Raw genomic sequence first — 20945 nt, 5'->3', positions numbered from 1 at the left:
CTATGAACCTCCTGCTACTCTTGATTGGCTTATATCATAGATTTCTCTTGTGTCCCTGGAATTTACATTATTGACTTTCCTGCCCTCTAGCCTGTAGCTTGTGTACAATGGACCATCACATGAGCCAGGTCTTCATAATAAATCTCACTCTCTGAATCTAGAATATGTGTGTTTATGGCATTGCTTCAGCTTGTTCATGCCTGGAATACTCAGAATGAACCTTATAATGCATTTGCTCTCACATGTGTCTCTCAAAACCCAAATTCTCTTCCAAAATCCTGCCAATATATAAGCAGAACCTTCTCTGACTGAAAGCAACCGCACTCTTGGAATTCGAAGGCTCATGTGAAGGCTCGTGTGAAGGGTTTTTGTCACATCCTTGAATTCCTGCAGAAACAGCTCCATTCAATAGTGTACTTTTCTATGTGAAGCCACTGTATCCTGAACATCTTTGACACCCCCTCCTCCAGAGCAAAGTGAAAACCTTTATTTTCTATAAACATTGGTTGAGTGTAGAAGCACAAAGATGTAGTCTCAATTCCCAGAGAGTTGTGAGTAAGCATAGGGAATTCATATGAGAATTTCACATTCTGATGAAACGGGTGGGGGGTGGGTGGGGGGAGGTTATTTCAAGGCAGAGCAATAATGGGTGCTTCTCTTTTAGTTTTGCAACTAATAAAGAAAGAAAACAGTCCACCCTTGGGTTATGAAATTTCATTTTATCTGAATTAGAGATTTATTGCCAGTGATAATGACCAACTCAATATTAGGAACATCTGTAGTTTGCTGTCATTAGCTTTCCTTGGTGTAGGTCACTAAGGAGAGAATGCTAGACCCCAGTCACATGTGTATGGCTGTTTATTCACAGCAGTTAGGATTGGAAGCCCTCAAATCTCCTTGCTGCCATTCCTTCTGGAAGAATTCCTACCATCGTTAATGTAATGAGTCCTTTATGGCTTCCTTGCTCTTGGATAACAGCTTCCACCTAACCCTGGGAATATGGATGACAGAATTTCGTGAAGTAATGAGTTATCATGGCATTGATGACTCCCTGATGATAACAGAATAATCACAGATGAGCGTGTGCACAGGCTTGCTTTGAAAACAATGGATCAGTGGATCTTAAAGCATCATCCACCTTCAACTTGAGCAGTGACTGCTTCATCTCCATACTCATAGGAAATTAAAATTCTCAGGTTCTTTTTCTACCTATCATGGCAGGATTTTTGATAGTGGTGGGACTTTGTTGACTCACAGTGACCCAGCACACTCACCTGGGATCAACCTGGAACAGTGGCTTCATTGAGACACCAATGAGTGTTAATGATTCAGTCCTGTCTAAATGATGAAGGAAAAGGAAAAGTTTATTAAGAGGTCTATAGAAGAGTAAGAAGTAAAGTGGAGATTTTCAAATTATAAAGATTGGGTAAAGACAGAAAGTAAAACTCTGTGTTAGTGAGAGAGAGTCCCAGGGGATTTCTGGAGCAAACTCATGAATGCACATTTTATGAAGCCATAGCTGAAAACCAAGATGATGTTCTGAGAGGACCCAACATTCATTGTGTGCTCTCTTGGTCATCACACATTGTTTCCATTTTGCTAACCTAGTCAAGTGCTGTTGGAAACTATCTGTCTCTGTCTTGGGATTTGTTAGCTGTTGATCCGACTCTCTGCTAGCTGCTAGCCCTTGATTGGTGTAGCGACTTCCAATCTTGCAGATGTCCCAAGAGTTGTTAATATTACTAAGTGCTTCATTCCTCTCAACTACCGAGAAGTAACTGTGATGTTCCTGTTTATCTCTTTGTCTATGAGACTGTCTGGGGTCTCTTTCCTAAGATGATATAAACTTGTTGATATATAACTTGATATAAATTGTTGATATAAGCTTGTTGGAAATCTTACTTACTTATAAGATAATCTGCTGTAATTAGTCATACTAGACTAGGTCAAAGCAAGAGTTATCTAGTATATGTCTCTTGAGGGGTAAAGGTATGACAGAAGCTAGCCAACCACTCTGCCATCCCTGGCCTTATTTCTTAGAGCCGTATAGCCAGCTGCCAGTATCTTTGTCTCTCATCCTGCTATTCCTGGGCTCCACTATCTCAGCCCATTTCCTCTGTAGCATATATGAACAACTTGCAGCTTTCACCAATGACTCCCTTTCCTTGAAGCTAGTTCCTGCCTCATCAAATCAGATGTTCTGGCAATGGAGCCAAGATGCTTGTATTTAACAAGGCCTTGTGGGTGATTCAACATGTAAACATTAATGTTTGAGAATCACTGCTTTATAGAAACATGTTAAGATCCAAAGAAAACTAGAGTGAGGACTAGTGCTAGTTATGTGCAGCCTCTTGAACATCTGTGTGGCCCCTGACAGCTGCCCCTGTAAGACTCTGATGAGCCTTAGCTTACCAGGGACTGCTGAGAACAACACAGACTGGGAATCAATGCAAAGGCAAGAGGAATTTATTGTTCCAGTGTACTGGGATAGTCCCAGACCTAAAGGAGAGGTGGGGACCCCCAGTGGTCCATTCGGCGAGTTTTTATACAGTTTCCAGGGGTAGAATAGAGCATCAGCAACTAGGCACAATATGATTGGCCAACAGTGCACCCTTTAAACTGATTGGTCTTTAGAGAATGAGGTAGTAGGGGCTTACTCAGCCTCTCCTTTCTGGCGTACGTGCTCTCTGACCTGTCTCTTCTAGGAGGGGAGGGGTCCAGTGGAATCTTCCAATGGCTCTGCACTGACCTCCTCACCCCCACCAGGGACATCCCTATATTCTATATATGAATTACAGACATTGACATTGACCCTGCTGCTGTGTAACCATGGACTCAGACATGGCCCTCAGTGGCAGCTCAGGCTCACTCTGGCAGGGCTGGCCACTCACAACAGCCTTTCTCCTTTTTACCCTCAAGTTTCCAGTTCCATCTCTCCTCATAATTCTCAAGCTGCTCACTTCTCTTTCACTCCAATCTGACCATGAACATTGTGGTGGTTCCTGCTGCAGGCTGGCCACAAGGTGGGCTCCTGGGTGACATCTTCTGTCCATGCTGCTTGGTGTGATGGCAAGTGGGTGTCTATGGCCTGTTTGTGCCATGCACCAGAGAGTAGGTCTGAGGGTGACATGCCAGTCAGCAGGTCTCTGTCTCTCTTCCTACACTCATGCTATGCTGCCTGGATTTGATTTGATTTGATTTTTGTATGTCCTAGGCATAAAACAACTTTGACCACCATGCCAGGTATCAAGCTAGGATGAGCAAAGGACTGCCTCCTGCTTGTCCCGAGTGAAGTAAGAACACCACCACTAAGAAGGTGTTCTTTTACCCATTGCCAGGGGATCTTCACAGATTTCTAAAATATAAAAATTAAAATATCTTTTAAAATACTCAAAAGACTGCTATTGTTATGCCTCTGTTGGTAGTTAAAGCAGAAAATTAGGTAAATGACTCCTTTTCTGGCAGTCAATTTCTACTTCTGACGATAAAAGTTTTCAGCCAAAACATACAACCAACCACTGAAGGGTCCTTTTTATCCCATTTTTGTCTCCACTCAGAAAGTAGGCCATAAACCATTTGCTATCCATCCAAAGTGTAAGGTACTTTACCTCTACATCTGATCTGGCTGTCTGGGTTGCTCTGAGGGGAGAAGCTATAGTCATTAGTTTAGCACCTCATAGTAAAACAGTGGGAGGCTAGGTAAAGTAATCCTTTGTTCTATCTTAACAGGAATTGTACAGCTTTAAGTTGAAGTCTGGTGGGGAGGGGATGGAGGCCTATCTCTACTCTTTGTCTTCAATATTTGTAGAACTTTCAGAGTGTGTGATCACATGGCAAAAAATTCACTAGGAGTTTATCAGTAAATTAAGTCATAAATTAAATAAGAGGTTTATAACAGAGAATGTCTACATACTTAACACCTAGGAATAATTATCTGGTTAAATGTTCATCATTTGTTACTAGCTTACAGGTTCATGGAGAGTTAAAAACCATAACTAAGTTGTCCTTAAAGTTTTATATAGATAAACAAAATCAATAATTTATCTTCTGTCCTCGTACCTGTGGTGTATATCTTTAGCTCCTTCTTTATGACCTTCAGTTAATGGTTTTTATAACACCTTAGAATATGCTCTAGGTTTTAAAAGACTGTTGTTATCTCAGAAACAATCAAACAGCTCTGTTATAAAAGGTGCTTAAATGCCATTGTCTACGTCACCATTCAGAAGCAGTGGTGACCTTAGCATGCTAGTTGTTTCTGCAGAATAAACACTATTGTGTGAAGCAACTTTTTGAATAAGGAATAAAAGCACAGGACTGTAATCTTGAAAAGGGGGAGACGCAGGAAGTGAGACCATGGGCATAGGTTTTTGTTTGGACACTTGCATGGACTGGACACTCGGATGGCCCAAGGGCACTTGCATGGCACAGCTTAGGAGAGTATGGGCCTAGGACAACTGTGGCCCTGAGGAACTAAGATGTTTTATGGAAGAGTAGTGGGCCACTGATGCAGTTGAAATTTGTAAGCCCTTAGGACCGAAGGAGAGTTAGTAGTTCGGAGGTCAGGATGGGCACTCCCTTGAAAGACCTACCTTTCTAGAGATCAACCATTTTGAAGTTATGAGCTAACAGATAGTGTTGGAGTATAAGAATTCAAAATGAACCAGAGTAGAGGCAGCTCAGTGAACACTATAGTCATCCCTTTATGACTACAGTGAGGTTGTGCTATAAGAAAGTTCTAATCTGAAATTGACCTGCCTCTGAGGATGAAATAAGCCTGACAGAACCAAAAGAATACACAGTCATGAATGAGAGTTAAAACAAAGAGGAGCACACCTAGATACAATGAAGTCAAATCACTAAAAGACAAAAGATGAAGAGGAAAATTCTAGAAGCATTAATATAGGTCTTTAGAGTTACAAAACAGGAAACAGATATAAATAACAAGTAACTTTTCATCAGAAACAATAGTTGGTGAAGACAATGGATTGACTCATGCCCCAGTTAAACCTGTAAGATAAGGAACTCCAAATTTCTTGTCTACTGAAAATATAATTCAAAATTTGAGGTGCAAGAAAAGGAAACAATTGAGTGAAGAGCAGCCATAAGGAAGAGAAAAAAATTACATCCACCTATACAGCAACAAAGGATTAATATCTAAGGCTTAAAAGAACACAAAATCCCAAATAACAACAAATCAGTTCAATCTCCAATTAAGTGAACCAGTAAAGTAAAAAATTATCAAAAGTTGGAGTATAAATGGCCAGTAAACATGAAAAATAAGTCAGTCTCATAATTTATCAGAGAAATAGAATTTAAACCACACAAAGATTCCAGTTGCATGCTGCTGACAGGAATGTGAACTAGTTCAGTCCTGTGGAGATTAGTATCTCCCATACCACCCAGCTATGTTACCCTTGAGGATGCATGGGAAAGACGCAAAGTCAACACATCACATTAATATATTGCTGCATTATACGTAATAGCCACATTATGGAATCAACCTGGATATCAATCAAGAGAAGAATTGATTTTAAAAAATGGGTACTTATACAAAATAGAATATTTTCAGTCATAAAAAATTAGTTATATCATTTTCATGAAAAGTGAATGCAACTGGATATAATATTATCATTAGGTCTCAGACAAATAGCTCATTTTTTTTCCTGACTCATCTGTGGGTCCTAGATTTTATGTAAATACATCAGATCAGGTATGTAAATGAGATTAAAAACAAGGAGACAGCAAAGTGGCTCAGGATGCTTTCAGATGATTGGAGTTCAATTTGCAGAAACCACATGGTGAAAGGAGGGAACCAATTCTCACAAGTTGTTCTCTATATTCACATACAAACCATGGTATGTGTGCATGTGCACACACATGTGAATGCAACCCCACTCCCCAAACTCACATAGTGGGATGAAAGTACTAATCAATGAAATTTATAAAACAAAAATTGATACATTCATAATGGCATTTAATTACTTAGTTAGGCAACTAAATAACAAAAATAGACAAAAAGAATAGGTAGGATTAGTAAAATTCTATTATACTTTTACATTTCATATAAACGATTAGAATATTTAAGTTACCAGTACTAAATTGAGGATGCATTTTATAATTTATATAAAAGTGATCGTTGTGAAGCTTAATTTGTAAATGTGGCAGTCTTCTCTTAACCCGACTATCTCCCAAATAATGGATAGGACTGTTTTATTTATTTAACAGCTTTAAGGTATAACAACTGAGCAGTATTAATATATTTTAATCCTCTAAACTGATCTGGTGACCTCCCAGCCAAAATAAGACGTTTGAGTTTTGTGGCTTTCTCTATTCTAGCTCTTTTCCTATGATTTCGCCTGGGCCCCCCTCCTAGCTGAATCTGCCTACCTCGCTCTTCCTCCCCTCCCCTGGCCGGGAGGAAGTCTAGCCCTATTCTCTCCCCTGGTCAGTCATTGCCCATCAGCTCTTTATTGATCAATCAGGAATAACTGAAGAGCAATGTTTACACAACACTGAGACAGGAGATTCTCAGAATAAGGACTGCAACCAGAAATGGAGACACAGACATCAGCATCTGAATAATACAAGATGGTCTCTACACATTGCACAATAGCATTATGCCTGCAGATAATTAAAAATTAATGCAAAGAAAGTAGAGGAGTGAAAATGGAATATTAAAAATAAACTAATACAAGAGGTAAAAGACATAAGCAGATAGTAAAACTAGACACTGAATATCAAGATGGTATCTGACACAATATTTAATCACATCAGTAGTTATATTAAGTGTAAATGAATTTGTTCCATTTAAAAGCAGAAAGTAGGACGGAGAGATGCCTCATTGGTTAAGAGAGCATACTGCTCTTGCAGAGTACTGGTGTTTGGTTTCCTTGGTTTCCAGCACCCACAGCTGGTGGAGTACTACCACCTGTAATTTAAGTTCAGGGGATCCAATACTCTCTTTGGCCTCCTGATGCCACATGTATGTTCACTTTCACAGCACACAAATACACATATAATTAAAAATAAATTTTACATAAAGCAGAAACTAAAAGACCAAATTAAAGGCCAAAGTTAATCACTTATTGCCTGAAAAAAGACAGAGTTTCAGTAAGGTGGCCCAGGCATGTTCTAAGTAGCAGGATGAGGGCACTGAGCCAGAAAGAGGATGTAAATACAACACTGAACAGGCTTCCAAGCTAGGAACACAATGATAAATGGTTGCTTCATGATGACAGTTTAATTAATCAGGAAGACATATATATCTATAGCTATATGTATATATGGATATGACAATAATATATTTTACATAGCAAATTTAGAGTGCATGTAAAAATGTATAGAGCTAAAGAAAGAAATGCTCACCTACAAACAACAGCTATAGAATTTAACACCTTCTTTTCAATAACTGATGGAATTATATCATCAATAAACACAGTTTTAACTAATGTGAATCAACTTGTTCTAACATCAATAATGGGTTTGGCACTAATTTAAATGAATAGGATGAAGCTGGTATTTACACACTAACCACATAACTGACAGCTATGGGTTAGCCAGACATCTGGTCACTAGACATAAAGACATCCTCAGCAGACACCCACAAACCAAACTCTTAAAGTGTTCTTTCTGCACAAAATGGGGTGAGCTAAAAACAAATAGGAGTATAATAAGTTAATGTTCTTCTGCATGGCTTGTAGTCACGCAGCAAGCAGAGTGGGACCCTGGGGCTGAGGGGTCTGAAGAGGGAAGATCTAATATTTGGGGGGAGTTGGGTTGCCTCGTGGGTTATATTAGACAAGAAAATATAAAATTTATGATTTAAGTTCTCACATTAAGAAACCATACAAAGAACCAATCAATTTCAAGGAAATTAAAAAGTAAAAAATCAGCACGGACAGAAATCAATGCGCATAAAACAACAGAGAAATAGAACACATTTCCAGATTCATATATTGAAAAGATTAGCAAAATTTACAAATATCTAACAAGATGGATTAAGAAGGAAAAATCACCATTATTGAGAGTGAAAGAAAGATAATTTCAGATATCAAAGGAATGAGAAAAATATTACAAATACTTTCATGAAGATAAATTTGGAAACTTACATAAAATGACAAATTCCTTAAGAAATATAACCCAGGCAGACAGATGCAATAGTAGTTTTGTGTTTAAGCAAATTTATTTTCCAGTCAAAATAGTACCATAAAGAAAACCTAAGTTGCAAGTGGATTTAGTGCAGGATCTTACCAGACATTTAAGAAAGACGGAATAATAGATTTAACCCCATGCAGTAGCAACCTGCTCCATCTTGAGCAGTTTGTCCAGCACCTGGGCATCAGCCCAACAAACACGTTACTGAGGGAGAGTGAAGACCAGTCTCCATCATGAATCGAACGCAGGGGTCTAACAGCACACTACCAAACTGAATCCAGCTGTTCCTCTGAAGTATTCAAATAGATGAACACCATTTGAATCAATCTACATTATTCCCTATATTAACAGAGCATCATAGAAAACCCATAATCACTTCAATAGAAGTAGAAAAGGCATTTGGCAAAATTTAGTACCCATTTATTATTTTCTAAAAAGTCTCTTAGTAAATATAAGAATAAAAGGATCTTGGGGCTGGAGATAATGGCTCAGTAGTTAAGAGTCCTGACTCTTCTTCCAGAGGTTCCCACCGACCACATGGTGGCTCTCAACCCACCTCTAATGGCATCTGATTCCCTCTTCTGGGGTGCATGAAGACAGAATACACACACACACACACACACACAAACACACACACAGACACACACATACGCACATGGATAAATATTTTTTTATAAAGAGATCTTTAAGATGACAAATAACATCCATAATTATCCTACAACTACTTTAAAATGAAGAGGTTAAATATCAAACCTCTAATATTAATAATTAATATAATATTATATTTGAATAATTAACATTCAAGAAGTCTTGAGCGGCGTAGTCAGGAAAGCTTCAGAAGCAGCCGCCCAGTGACTGGCACACTACAATGTCCCCTTTCCCTTCTCCTAGGCTCGAAATATTAGAGCAAGATCTACAGCTTCCATCTTATGCTCAAGGTAGCCATGAAGAAGAAACAAGCCATTTAACATGAAGCCATTTTCCAAGGGTCTCTACTTCCCATGGCTTCATATAAATCACTCCTAACTGATACAAGACAAAAATCTCAATTGAGTGCTTCTTAGCCCAGGAGATGCCTCTCTTGCAGAGGGCGTTCTATGCATCCCTATAGACCAGCCAGTCCAACCAGATATGCCCAAACAGTGAATGGAAGAAACTCAGCACCTTTTTGCCACCTTCCTGAAAAAGAAAAACAAAAACCAAAAAACCTAACCAGTTCTTCCATGCCCTGTCTACTTGGGAGCTTACAGAGGGACACTGCATTGCTGGTATGGAAAAAGAGAGTGATGTCTTCTTCACAGAGGCCCTCCTCAGTCTAGAATGGAGTCTTCAACACAATTACATTGTTAGGTCATGGTTATAAGTAGTATTTTTTTTTTTTGAAAAAGGTAACACAGGAACATGTTTCCTTATAGTACATTACCCAGAGTGGCCATTATGAAGACTAGTAACACGGTGGAGGTAGGAACTGTCACATGCTCAGGTCTTTATCACATAGGTTCAAACAGTGGGCTCAAGATCTATTTGATGAGCTACTCACTCACCAGATAAAAGCACTGTGCCACCTGGCTGAGCAGCCTGTTGATGTTTCTCACATGCAAGAGGATTAAGGAAAAGGAGTCAGTGATCTGATTTCATCAGACACTGCAACTGTTGGAGTGTTCCTGATGCTGCTCTACTGTCTTCTGACCTTTCCCGCAGAGCACCTGTGGCCCCACGGTCTCTTGTGTCAGTCATCTATGCCTGGGATGACGCTGCTCTGGGCTTAAAGAATCTGTTATCTTATAAGCCAGGATACCTCATTCAAGATTCACACAGTTCTTCAGGAACACTTTATAATGAATGGAAGCCTCCACTGTTGCTTCTGTTTTCGTTTAATCTCTGGTTCTCCCACATTCACATGCTCACTTGCCTCTGAGACACATGGGCCAAACTCTACACAGAAACCAGGTCAAGTTCTAGCTAAGGAGTGGGTTGGGCTATTTTCTCTTCTGATTCGCTCTTTTCCAACTCTTTCTCTATTCCCATCTACTCCTCACTGGTATCTTAAACACAGAAAGGACAGGGTACAAAGCACAGAAAACCATACAAAATTTTGGATTTCTGGCTTGAAGTATTTGGGATTGTTTTCCTAAGTCTTTCGGTAGAGAGTTTGTACTTAAAAGTTTGACAGAATCATCATTATTTTAAGCAGTCAGCACTTATCAAACTTAAAATGTTCAGGATGAGTCAACCTCTTGTCTCTTCCTTCAACCATCAAGAGTTGACTTTTTTAGAGCCATGTCACAAACAATATCTACCTAAGTTTTGCATGCCGAGCTGACCTGCCGAGTTGTATAAGAAATCAAGAATAAGCTAGGCCACATGTCCTTTTGCATTCAAATTCTTCTGTTGTCTACTCAAAGCTCGAGGCTTCTGAGAACAGGCCTTTAGTTTGTCAGGCAGGTTTCCTGCTGCCCTTCAGTCCTTCACTACCCATCAAGGATCAAGTGGTACCTGGGTCAGGGTACCATGGTCTTCAGTGGTGCTGAAGACCTCAGGCAACCTGTCTTAGTCACTGTTCTATTGCTGGGAAGAGACATCATGACCACAGAAACTCTTATAAAATAAAACATTGGGGGGGGGGTGCTGCCTTACAGTTTCAGAGGTTTAATCCATTGCCATCATGGGGGGTGGGGTGGGACATGGAAGTAGGCAGGCAGACATGGTACTGGAGTAGTAGCTGGAAACTATATCCTGCTCTGGAAAGAGAGAGGGGGGGGCAAGGAGGGAGGGAGGGAAGGAGGGAGGGAGGGAGGGAGAGAGAGAGAGAGAGAGAGAGAGAGAGAGAGAGAGAGAGAAACTGGGCTTGGTGTGGGCTTTTGAAACCTCAAAGTCCATCATCCCCAGTGACACACTTCCTTCAACAGGGCCATGCCTCTCAATCCTTCGAGTCTTTAAACAATGCCACTTCTTGGTGATTAAACATTCAATAGATGAGCCCATGGAGACCATGCTTATTGAGACTACCACATTGCCCCCAAAACCCTGTCCACAAAAGCCAAGTGGCATGAGAGCCCTGGTTTTGTAGGTAAGAGTGGAGTAGAATCACATCTGTCTCTTACCTGGGAAATACCTAAGTTCGCTGAGGAGGAACGAGTGGACTTCACAATGATTCTGAGATGGAGCTATTTCCAGGACCTTTCCCTCCAATCTCTGACTCTCCTCATTGCATGGGGTGAAACTTTCCAAGGATTTCGGTAGCTGTCAGCCTCCATTCGTGGGCTGTCCTTCTAGGGAGGCCTGAGCTGTTCTGAGGTTAGGAATTCTCCACTGGGGTGGTCCTTATTGTTGACCCTGGGCAGTGGGCTGCAGAGCCCACTGAGGAGTACCTTTCTCTTCAGGAGTGGCCTCTGTAAGCAGACCCAGCAGAACCACCATCACTCTAGTAGGAGACACCTAGCTGGGGCATGGTTGTCCAAGTAGAATACTTCCAAAGGACGACTTGTGCCTTAGATGGCTGGAGCAGCAAAGAACACCTGGTTTTCATTATAGTCTAGTGATCACAATTGGCCTATGTGGCTCATAGTTGATGTGACTCATTTCTGCCCATTCTTAATATACAATCTCACCTCTTTTCTGAGGGAGGGGCATGTCTCAAAGAATTATAGCAAATATATATATTTGGACCATTTGAATAGAATTCTTTACCGCAGGACAAAAAAAAAGTCCACTTCGTGATACAGAAATCAGCCATGTCAGCATTTAAGAGTGACTCTTTATTTTGTTTTCTGGTCAAGACATGAGGAATATGGTTGCTGTTGATTGTTATGCAGGTGCCCCAGAGCTCTCCATTGATACCTGGGAACATCCCTGGCAGGATGGTAAAAACAGAGAGCATGGAAGAATTGAGGAAAAAATGAAATTATCATTCTACTTCAATGAAATTAATAAGGAAAATCAGACAAATAAATCAGAATATAAAACTAATCTATAAATAAAACCAAAGTTGTTTCATATTAGAGGTGCCACCAATGAAGTCAGATTTTAACAAATAAATGTAGCAGGAAGAGGTTGGGCTGCTAGATGCTGACAGACAGAAGCAGGGATGTACTCACAGACAGAGTGGCAGGAGTCCAGAGGTCAGAGCCCAGAAAAACAAAAGCTGCTGCAAGTAATGACACTGAGCCTTTTAGTAGATCGGAACTGTCATGGAAGGGGCATGGCCTTTCTGCTATTCAGTGACAGGTTTGAAAAGACACTAATATGTTTTCCAATTCTCCCTTGCCTCTTGTTTACAAAAACAATGCAGGAAGTCTTCAACCAGAAAAGGTAAAGTGAAAGGACAAAAGGATGCTCACAATAACGAGCTGTCAGTGCAGGTCCATCTCATGCTAATCCCACTTATACATTCTAATGATATCTCAAGAAAAACTCAGGGAGGTGCTGTGATAATAAACAGCCATCACACAAAAGCACTCCGTGTAACGTGAGAACCATTTAAAGGGAACTGTCCAATTCATAGTATATCTCAAGGAAATCATTTCAGAATGGTCTTAATGAATTCTCTGTGGACAGAGTAGGGCAGGCCTAGCAGCCTGCGAGTGAAGTGTCCTCACTGTGAAGGAAGTAAACTAACTTGTTGTCCAAAGACCTGGCTTTGGATCCTTCCAACTTACCTCCTCAGATAGGTGACGTTGGTCATAGGATTTAATCTATCTGAACTATAGTTTTCATACTTGCAAAATATTTAAAATACCTTAGAAGGCAGTCTTAAGAATTAACTTAGGCCATATGTATTAATTAAAGCTTTTGGTAATTTATGGGTTATATGACAGTAAGTATTGATATCAATTAAAATGGTTACTGGGCTTTGATCTTGGCTCATTTTAGCCAACATTTCATCAAAGACATGAGCAAAACCAGAGGATGCCCTTATCAGATTACAGGAGACACAAAGCTGGCAGTGTAAGCTGATGGCCTTGCTGAGTCCTCGACCTCACATAATTCAGAGTGAGTACCAGTCTTAGGGTAGTCATAATGATTTTAGCAGCTTGAAATCCTGGATAAAATCCATAAGCAAAAAATAACCAAGAATAAACTTTCATAATTGCCCCTGGCTAAAACTGAAATTCCACAAAGACAGAATAAAGAAACAATTTCTTGGAGGGAACTCAGAATCCAAGAAGCTGGGGTTAACCCGAGGCTCACTCTGAAAATGGGGTGGGCGCTAACTGCATAGAAAGGCGACAGAGTCAAGGGCTGTGCCCACAGAACTCTCCTCTTCAGGCCAATGCCCATTTGGAGCCGTCCACTTCATTCTGGAGAGGGTCAGATGACAGTGTCTAGTAAATGTCGAGCGCCCCCAGGGTATGACGAGTACCCAGAACGGGAAGGGTACATTGCGTAGTCAGGACTCCATGGCAGCCTCAGCGACAGCTGCCACTTCTCGAGCCCTTACTTTACCTGGCATTGTGCTCAGTCTCTCTAACTCAGGTACTGTGCTTCATCCTTTTCAACACTTACACACTCCATTAAAATATTTTATTTCCCCTGGTAGAGGAGAAAAAGGGTACACAGCTCATTCAAGGCTAGATATCTAGCAGATAAGTATATATTTAAGTTCAGATCTCTATTTTAATCTGGGGCAGATATTTTTTAGCTGATACATGCTTTCTAAGAGTTAGGGGGAATAAAATAGCTATATCGAAGCATTTGAAAGTCTATCTTGTGGTAGAGGATCAGCCCTTTTCTGTGTGTTTCTAGATGATAGTAGGTGTTCCAGAAGCAGAAACCACTTGGGGATTGAGGATCATAGGAAGAGGAGTCTGAGAGACTGGAGTGGGATGTGTTCCATGGAAACAAACTGCTTGCCAGGGGGTTCGCCAGCACTTAGCATTCTCAGTGCTTGGGGATGTCTTGGATAACCTTAATGACTCCTAGAGTTTCTAAAATTTCACTAGCTTAGTTCTGGACAAATGTATTATTTTAGACACGTAAACTCAAGGCACAGGAACTCATTTGATAGAACAAGACTTTAGCTAGTCCTCAGTTCTGAAGGAGCTAAGAACAAGAAGCCGGCAGAGAAGCCTGTAGACTTCCCGTTCAGTCCTCTCCTCTTCTTGGCTTTGTTGATTATCATAGAGTTGTCTATAGGCTCTGAAATCAAGTACTAGATGGGATTCATATGGTCCTATGAATTCATATGGACCCTAGGATCCATATGGTCAAAACCAGCATTTGTCAGATAGCAGAAAAATGGAGCCACCACCTTCTTGAGTCTCTCTAGTGCATCTACGAGAGGAGGTAGGCAGCCTCTTTGGTATTCAGGCAAAATAAAACAGAACGAGATCAAAAAACCTTCACGGATGAGGTACAGGGGTTGATCCAGTTAAAGTTTGCACCCCTAGTCTACCAGCAGTTGGGGACATATGAATGAGATACAGTAGAAAATGGCTGTGCTTACGGGAACAGGACTGGCGGGTGAGAAGAGGAGCCATGCCGGCCCCTAGACAAAAGGACAGGAAGCCGGCCTCAAAAAGTGTAACGGATTTGAGGTCTTCCCACTCCGCTCATGAAAATTGTGAACGCGAATGTCAGGGTTTTGGAATCTTTGGCCTTCCATGTAGATGTGAACCATTTTCCTGAAGAGCGCTGAGAGGACCTTTTTGTAAAGTCTTCCTTACAGAGCCTTTTCTTCAAAGGCTTTTGATGTGCTGGCCAGGGCAGGGGCTGCTGGGTAGAGAACGCCTCCGGGTCAAAGGCAGCTCCCCAGGAACCATTTCCGACCTGACAGCACAGGGGATTTGTCCTTACTTACCAATCATCTCAAGGGTTTAGTTCAACCAGTGACAAAGGACTGAGGTGTATTTTTTACATATCAAAGCAGACCTGACCTCCAGGCTCTCCCCGAGTTCCTCCATTTCTACCTGGCAGACCATGCCCCCAACCACGAACTTTCTAGCCCAGGGGCTAGACTGCCCTTCTCCCAGAGGTTCTTCCCTTTGGTCTCTCTCTTTGGTCACCTTCTCTTCTCTCTTTGTCCACATTCTTTCTCTCTTTCTTTTCCCAGTCCCCCCTCTTCTCGGTTCTATGGCAACTCCCCTGGGCTCAGACTTTGGGGCCATTGAACTTGCCTGAGAGCAGCTTCCCAATAAACCTGCATTTAATATAATTTAATCTGGCATGAATTGACTCATTTCATTGATGGAAAAATAACTTACCAATAAGTAGGTCTCTCTCCCATCAAGTTGGAATTAAAACAAGCTTCGAAGGGCTGTAGTAAAGAGAATGTGGCACTCTTGTTAATGACCTAAAGGTTCCTAGAACTCACATGGGGCAAGCTCATAACTGACTGGGTCCCTACTTCAGGAATCTTGTATTTCTGGCCCTTGATGGCACCTGCATTACATGTATACACAGCACCCAATTAAAAATAAAGTAAGTTTTTTTTTTAATATGCCAATTTTTCAAATTTTTCAAATGCCAATTTTTTATTGATTCAGAAATAATCCAGAATGCAGAACCTTTACTCATTCTGCTGGTTCATTAATCCATCACTTCCTCCCTCCCTCCCTCCCTTCCTCCCTCCCTCCCAGGTACTGTGTAGTGTGGCATTGTTCTAGACACTGTGGAGAAGTGGGTGTTAGAATGAGTTTCCCCCAGACTTCTTACCCCCCGATTCTTTTTGCTTAAAATATTTTTATCTCTAGCTTACCACTGCCATTACCTTCATGCTATTTGCTTCCTGTTTGCAGACACCAGCTACCCCTAATGCCACTTCACTACATGTTCCCACTAGAGTCTAGAGATTTTAAGTTGTAATTTTATTTGTAATTCTTTCCCCAGGTTGTCTTTGGCAAAATGAAAGCTGCCTTGAGGGTAGCCATGTTTTTTTTTTTTTTTGTTCACTGTTCGGTCTGGATTAATGCCGCTAAATGAAGCAAGGACTAAATGTTTAATAAATTTGTTAGATATTTATTAAACATTGATGTTTATATGGCAAAAACTGTTCTTAACACTGGGGAAATAACAAACAAAAACAAAAATCACATGTGTCCCAGGATGTAAAATCTTGACTCTTCTCTGCTTCCAAGAAGAGGAAGTGAATGCCAGTGGTCATAGGTGATTTGAGTTGAGTCACAGGGAGGATGTGAGTGGTGAGTTTTTGTCTGTTCCCTCATTTTCAGACTAAGGGACTTACGTGCTTGCCTGATGCACTAAGAGGGCAACTGTTCGGTCATTTTCACCTTTCAAATTTGAAGCTTGAACATGAGTGAGCATTCCTCCCATACTATTACTCAATGAACATCTCACAAACCAGAAGCGGATGTGTGCTCTCTAGCTCACACTGCTCATAAACACTAGTGGGCATAGATGACCTCAGAAGATGCCCCAGTGGAGACAAACGTGGAGAGGTCATCTTTGGTGATTGACTTCTTACCTACTCCTGTCATAGCCCAGGCAAGAGCATCACAGCCTTTGTTGTTGCTGTGAAACCTTGGCATCAGAGTCCTCGTTATGTGAAGGCCTTACCATCCATGACAACCGTGTTACAAGAATCTAGTCAGGAACTGTTCCTGAGAGTTGCAAAAGGGACCAAGATGGATCAGGTTTGAGAACAGTGAAGGGCTTCTCTGGGGAAAAAGAGTTCTCAGACAGCAAGAGAGATATCTTACCAGAGTAGGGGGCATGCTTTGAATAATGAAAAACAGTATCAGATGGCTGAAGGCCTGGGGTAGAGAGAACAGTTGGAAGTAGGGGAAATTGCTGTGAGCAGGAACGGAGACAGAGTAGGATGACTGAACGTGAATCCCAGCGAGTACTTGATGGAGTCTCTGGACAAGCCATGGAAGCTCTTCTGGGGTTCTCTTCTTTGGGGTTGCACAGGAGAGTGTGAGGGCAGTTTCACACACTTACCCAGCACAAGCCAGTCTTTGAACAGATTGTTAGGTCAAGCTCCCGTATGTGTCTCCCCAATTGGGAATAACCCTTAGCCCCTCACAAAGCTGAATGGATTCTGCAATCAAAACACATCAGTACAATGATAACTTGACTCAGGGACAAGCGTACCCAGAGTGGTGGCTTGAAAGGCAATGGCCTCAAAGGCTCCTATGTTTCAATGCTTGGTCCCCAGTTAGTGGAACTGTTTGGGAAGAACTAAGAGGCATGGCCTTGTTTGAGAAGATGTGTCACTGGGGATAGGCTTTGAGGTTTCAAAAGTCCACACCAGACCAAACATGTCTTGTTCTCCCCTTCTGTCTACAGATCATAATCTCGTTCTCAGCTACTGCTCAAGCACCAAGTGGGCCTTGATCCCCACCAAGATCCCCGCCATGGTGATAATGGAGTAAACCTCTGAAACTGTAAGCAGCCCCAATGAAATGCTTGCTTCTATAAGTTTTCTTGGTCATGATGTTTCTTCACAACAACAGAACAGTAACTAAGCAGTAACTCTACTGTCTGTAACCCTCAGGGAAAACTGAGATCTCATCCATTCTATTCATAAAACCTACAGGCTGCTGAGTCCTTTAACTGCAAAGAACCCTAGCAACTGTTAATGATAAAAGCAGAGATCTTTCTAGACTTTAGAGATATATTCTACTAACAGCAATGTGGTAAAACTAGAAACTCATTCCTGTCATAAGGAAGGAAGGGAAGAGGAAACAATAACTAAGCCACTTCACAGGACGAATGGAGGTAGGCTTGGGGATGCAAATGGAGACATCTCTCAGACAGCACCCTCAACAACATATGTAAAGAAAATGTTTTATTTAAAGTGTTAAATACCATCACCAGAATGAATTTGATTTACATCAGTTGGTGTTTATTACAGGACTAATCTGCCCTCCCCCCACTCTTCCCCAACTGGAATTCCCTTTACTTGAAAACATTCTATGTACAGGGCAGCAATGGTCACTGGAGTGCTATTTACATGACTTAACCACAAGTTGAGGTGCAGACATGTGAAAATTAAAAAAAAAGTACACCAACTTTTAAATAAATACTGAGTAATGACAAGTATGTACAAATATTCCACAGTCATGTCCTTCTTATTAAAATGAGGAATAATGTGTACAGGAATATGCAGAAAGGTGACTGCATCTTAGTGTCAGGAAAATGGTCTACTCTAAGGGCGAGCATAGACACTACAGGTCTATTAAACCAAATTGTTGCTGGTACACAGGTGTCTAAATTATTTCAATTAAATTGTGTTCCTTCTTCTCATTCCCTCGGCTAGATCCATCTTAGGTCTCAGAAAATCAAGACATAGTCTTGGTGTAGTTCATGTTGCACCACATTAGGAGAAGGCATTTTGAGTGATAGCTCATTTTAACTTTTGCACCATATCAAGCATGACAGTTTTCAATGGTCAGCATTGAATAAAAAGAGAAACAAAGAAAATATTTGTGTTTGTGTGTGTGTGTGTGTGTGTGTGTGTGTGTATGGCCTCCATTTAAACAAATGGGATGTAGATGGATTTCAAAAATTATTGCAAGAAGTTAAAACCAATCTCCAAATCTCCAAGGATGTGTAATCAAAGCATGTGGTAAGAAACAGAAGGGATGGGTGGTTTATTACATTGACCAGTGACATTTCCTGTTGATTGGGGACCTTGACAGAAATTGGACCTTGCAGCGCTACCCAGTGGTAAGAACTGCCTGTAAACCAAAGGTGGGTTTAACTAAGGGATGTAGATTTTTGGTGATGGCATCAAATAACTATTGACTTTTCCTTGAGTCACCTAAAAATTGGAGCTTTAAAATTGTTGCAAATTTATGTTTACTATATTTCTTTAGAAATATAATTTGTGAAAAATTGAATTTTCCTACAGAAAAATGAATTAATAAACAGCCCTGTATTTCAGGGCTCCACATGTTGAGCAGTGTTTCTATTCACATAGTAAATGGAAATCAGCTAAAGAAACTGCTTTACCAAATTAACAAACAAACAAAACCTAAGACCTACAAATAATACTTAACTGCCTGTATGACTAATGCTGGTGCTAAAAACAAATTTGTTAGACATTACAATGCCATGTGGTTTGAGAATTTTCTTGTAAACTGAATCTTTAAGGTGAAAAAAATTACCATGCACTGTACAATAAACTGCAAATGTTCAGATATCTTCTTTGTCAAATGCGTGCTAACTTGCTTTATGTCCCAAGTCATGTTGCAAAATCCTTCAACATGCTTGAAATAAAGAAAGCTCTCGAACAGATTTGAGAAACCCATGAATTCAGATGCATCTATGGCTCTGGATCCAATCTGGGATATAAGAGGGTTGGGTCAGACTTGTGGTGCCGAGTAAGACTTACTGAGGACGGGAGAAAGGAAAGAAGAAGTTAAAAGAGGGAGAAGAAAAGAGACAGACAAGAGGGAGAAGGATGTGAAAAATTTGCACATATTGAACATCATAAGATCTGTATATTTAACATGGAAATAAATTGAATATATTATACTTATTGTCACATAAAGAGAATTTTAAGTATCTGCTAGAAAGTATTTTCATTTGTACTGTCTGCCAAAACACAGACTCTGATGAAAGAATAAGCACGGTGTGTCTTTGTACCACCCTGTTGCATTCTCTTCCATTGTAAAACCATGCACTAGTGAAATTTATTTTTAAAAATAATATAAATTGTTGAAAATGGCTGATTTTTATTCTTTTTTTTTTTTGCAAGTTGCAGCCCCGAGAAAATAATTTAAATATTCAGCTAATCTGTGTCCATGCAAAAAAAGTTTCTTTAATTTCATTCAGTACAGTGCAGTCACAGAATTTTGATTTTCAGAGTCCAGTACATCTCGGCATTAGTGAATGACGTGCCTCCCTCCCTCCCTGCTGGAGCAGCGGGCAGAGGGTGGGCACTCTCCCTGCTGCAGCCCTCTCTGCCGCAGCCCTCCCTGCTGCAGCCCTCCCTGCTGCAGCCCTCCCTGTTGCAGCTCTCCCTGCTGCAGCTCTCTCTGGCCGCAGCTCTCCCTGCTGCAGCCCTCCAGGAATGGTGGCTGACTCTGCTCCTGACCACTTCTTTGGTCTCTTGCTTTTCACCTGATGCTTCCTAGGTCTTTGCTCCTTGGCCTGTAATGTGGCTTAATGGCTGTAGAGCTCCATTTCTGTGGCATAACAGGGCTTTGGGGTCAGATAAATGAAGAAAATTGATAAAAATATAAAGGTGCCATTGAAAAGGGCTGACTGATTCTTTAAGATTAATCCATGGCTTCAGATTGGACCAAAACTCGAGTGTCATTGAACTCCAAACCTGATAGATAGTTCTTCACAGCTCTGCTCTTTCACCTGAGGGCCTTTGCTAGGGCACAATGTGTACGACTTCCTCTGAGAACACAGGACTGCTTTGTATCCCTAGATGTGGGCTCCGCAGACACAACATCAAGCATGCAGTGTTACCAGGGGTTTCCACCTGTGCATTTTCTTCTGTTTGTTTGTTTGTTTGTTTGTTTGTTTTTTGTATCGCTGGTTGTTGTGACAGCAGTTTTATAGTTGCTATGAACGAGAGTAAGAAGGTCCGGTAGAACTTTCCAGAGACGACTGGGAAGCTCTTCTTGTCAGAGGCGCCAAGGTCGGATCTACTAGGGAGGAAGGGGGGAAGAGTTTGAACCATCCAATCACCATGTTGGATAGTTCCAGTTCATCTAAGAGTATCTGGGCCACTCCCATAAAGGATTTGTGATCCATACGACCATAATCTCCCCAGACAATGATCTGTTGGCAGAAAATTAAAAAAAAAAAAAAAAAAAGTAATGTTAGTAGAGACATGCACACAGCAGAGAAGCCAATCATAACTGAGAGGGTAA

General features: G+C 41.0%; 1 protein-coding gene and 1 non-coding gene across 50 annotated transcripts in view; both read right to left on the bottom strand.

Moving 5' to 3' along the window:
- Positions 1–3201: 3201 nt before the first annotated feature.
- Positions 3202–3343, bottom strand: LOC115062435. Its single transcript, XR_003842397.1, has one exon. It is a non-coding gene; the product is annotated as a small nucleolar RNA SNORA48 (small nucleolar RNA).
- Positions 3344–17933: 14590 nt separating this feature from the next.
- Positions 17934–20945, bottom strand: part of Rims2 (regulating synaptic membrane exocytosis 2) — a 498312-nt gene continuing 495300 nt past the window's right edge. For all 49 annotated transcript variants that reach the window (XM_029547766.1, XM_029547754.1, XM_029547763.1 and 46 more), the window contains one exon: positions 17934–20853. In XM_029547766.1, the coding sequence (XP_029403626.1) occupies positions 20635–20853 (219 nt within the window). In that variant the 3' untranslated portion in view covers positions 17934–20634. The remainder of the gene's footprint in view (positions 20854–20945) is intronic.

This window comes from Mus pahari, chromosome 17, assembly GCF_900095145.1.
Source record: "Mus pahari chromosome 17, PAHARI_EIJ_v1.1, whole genome shotgun sequence".
In the NCBI taxonomy this organism is placed as follows: Eukaryota; Metazoa; Chordata; class Mammalia; order Rodentia; family Muridae; genus Mus; species Mus pahari.
Note: the sequence above shows the minus strand (reverse complement) of the source record. Positions and strands in the feature narration are given on the sequence as shown.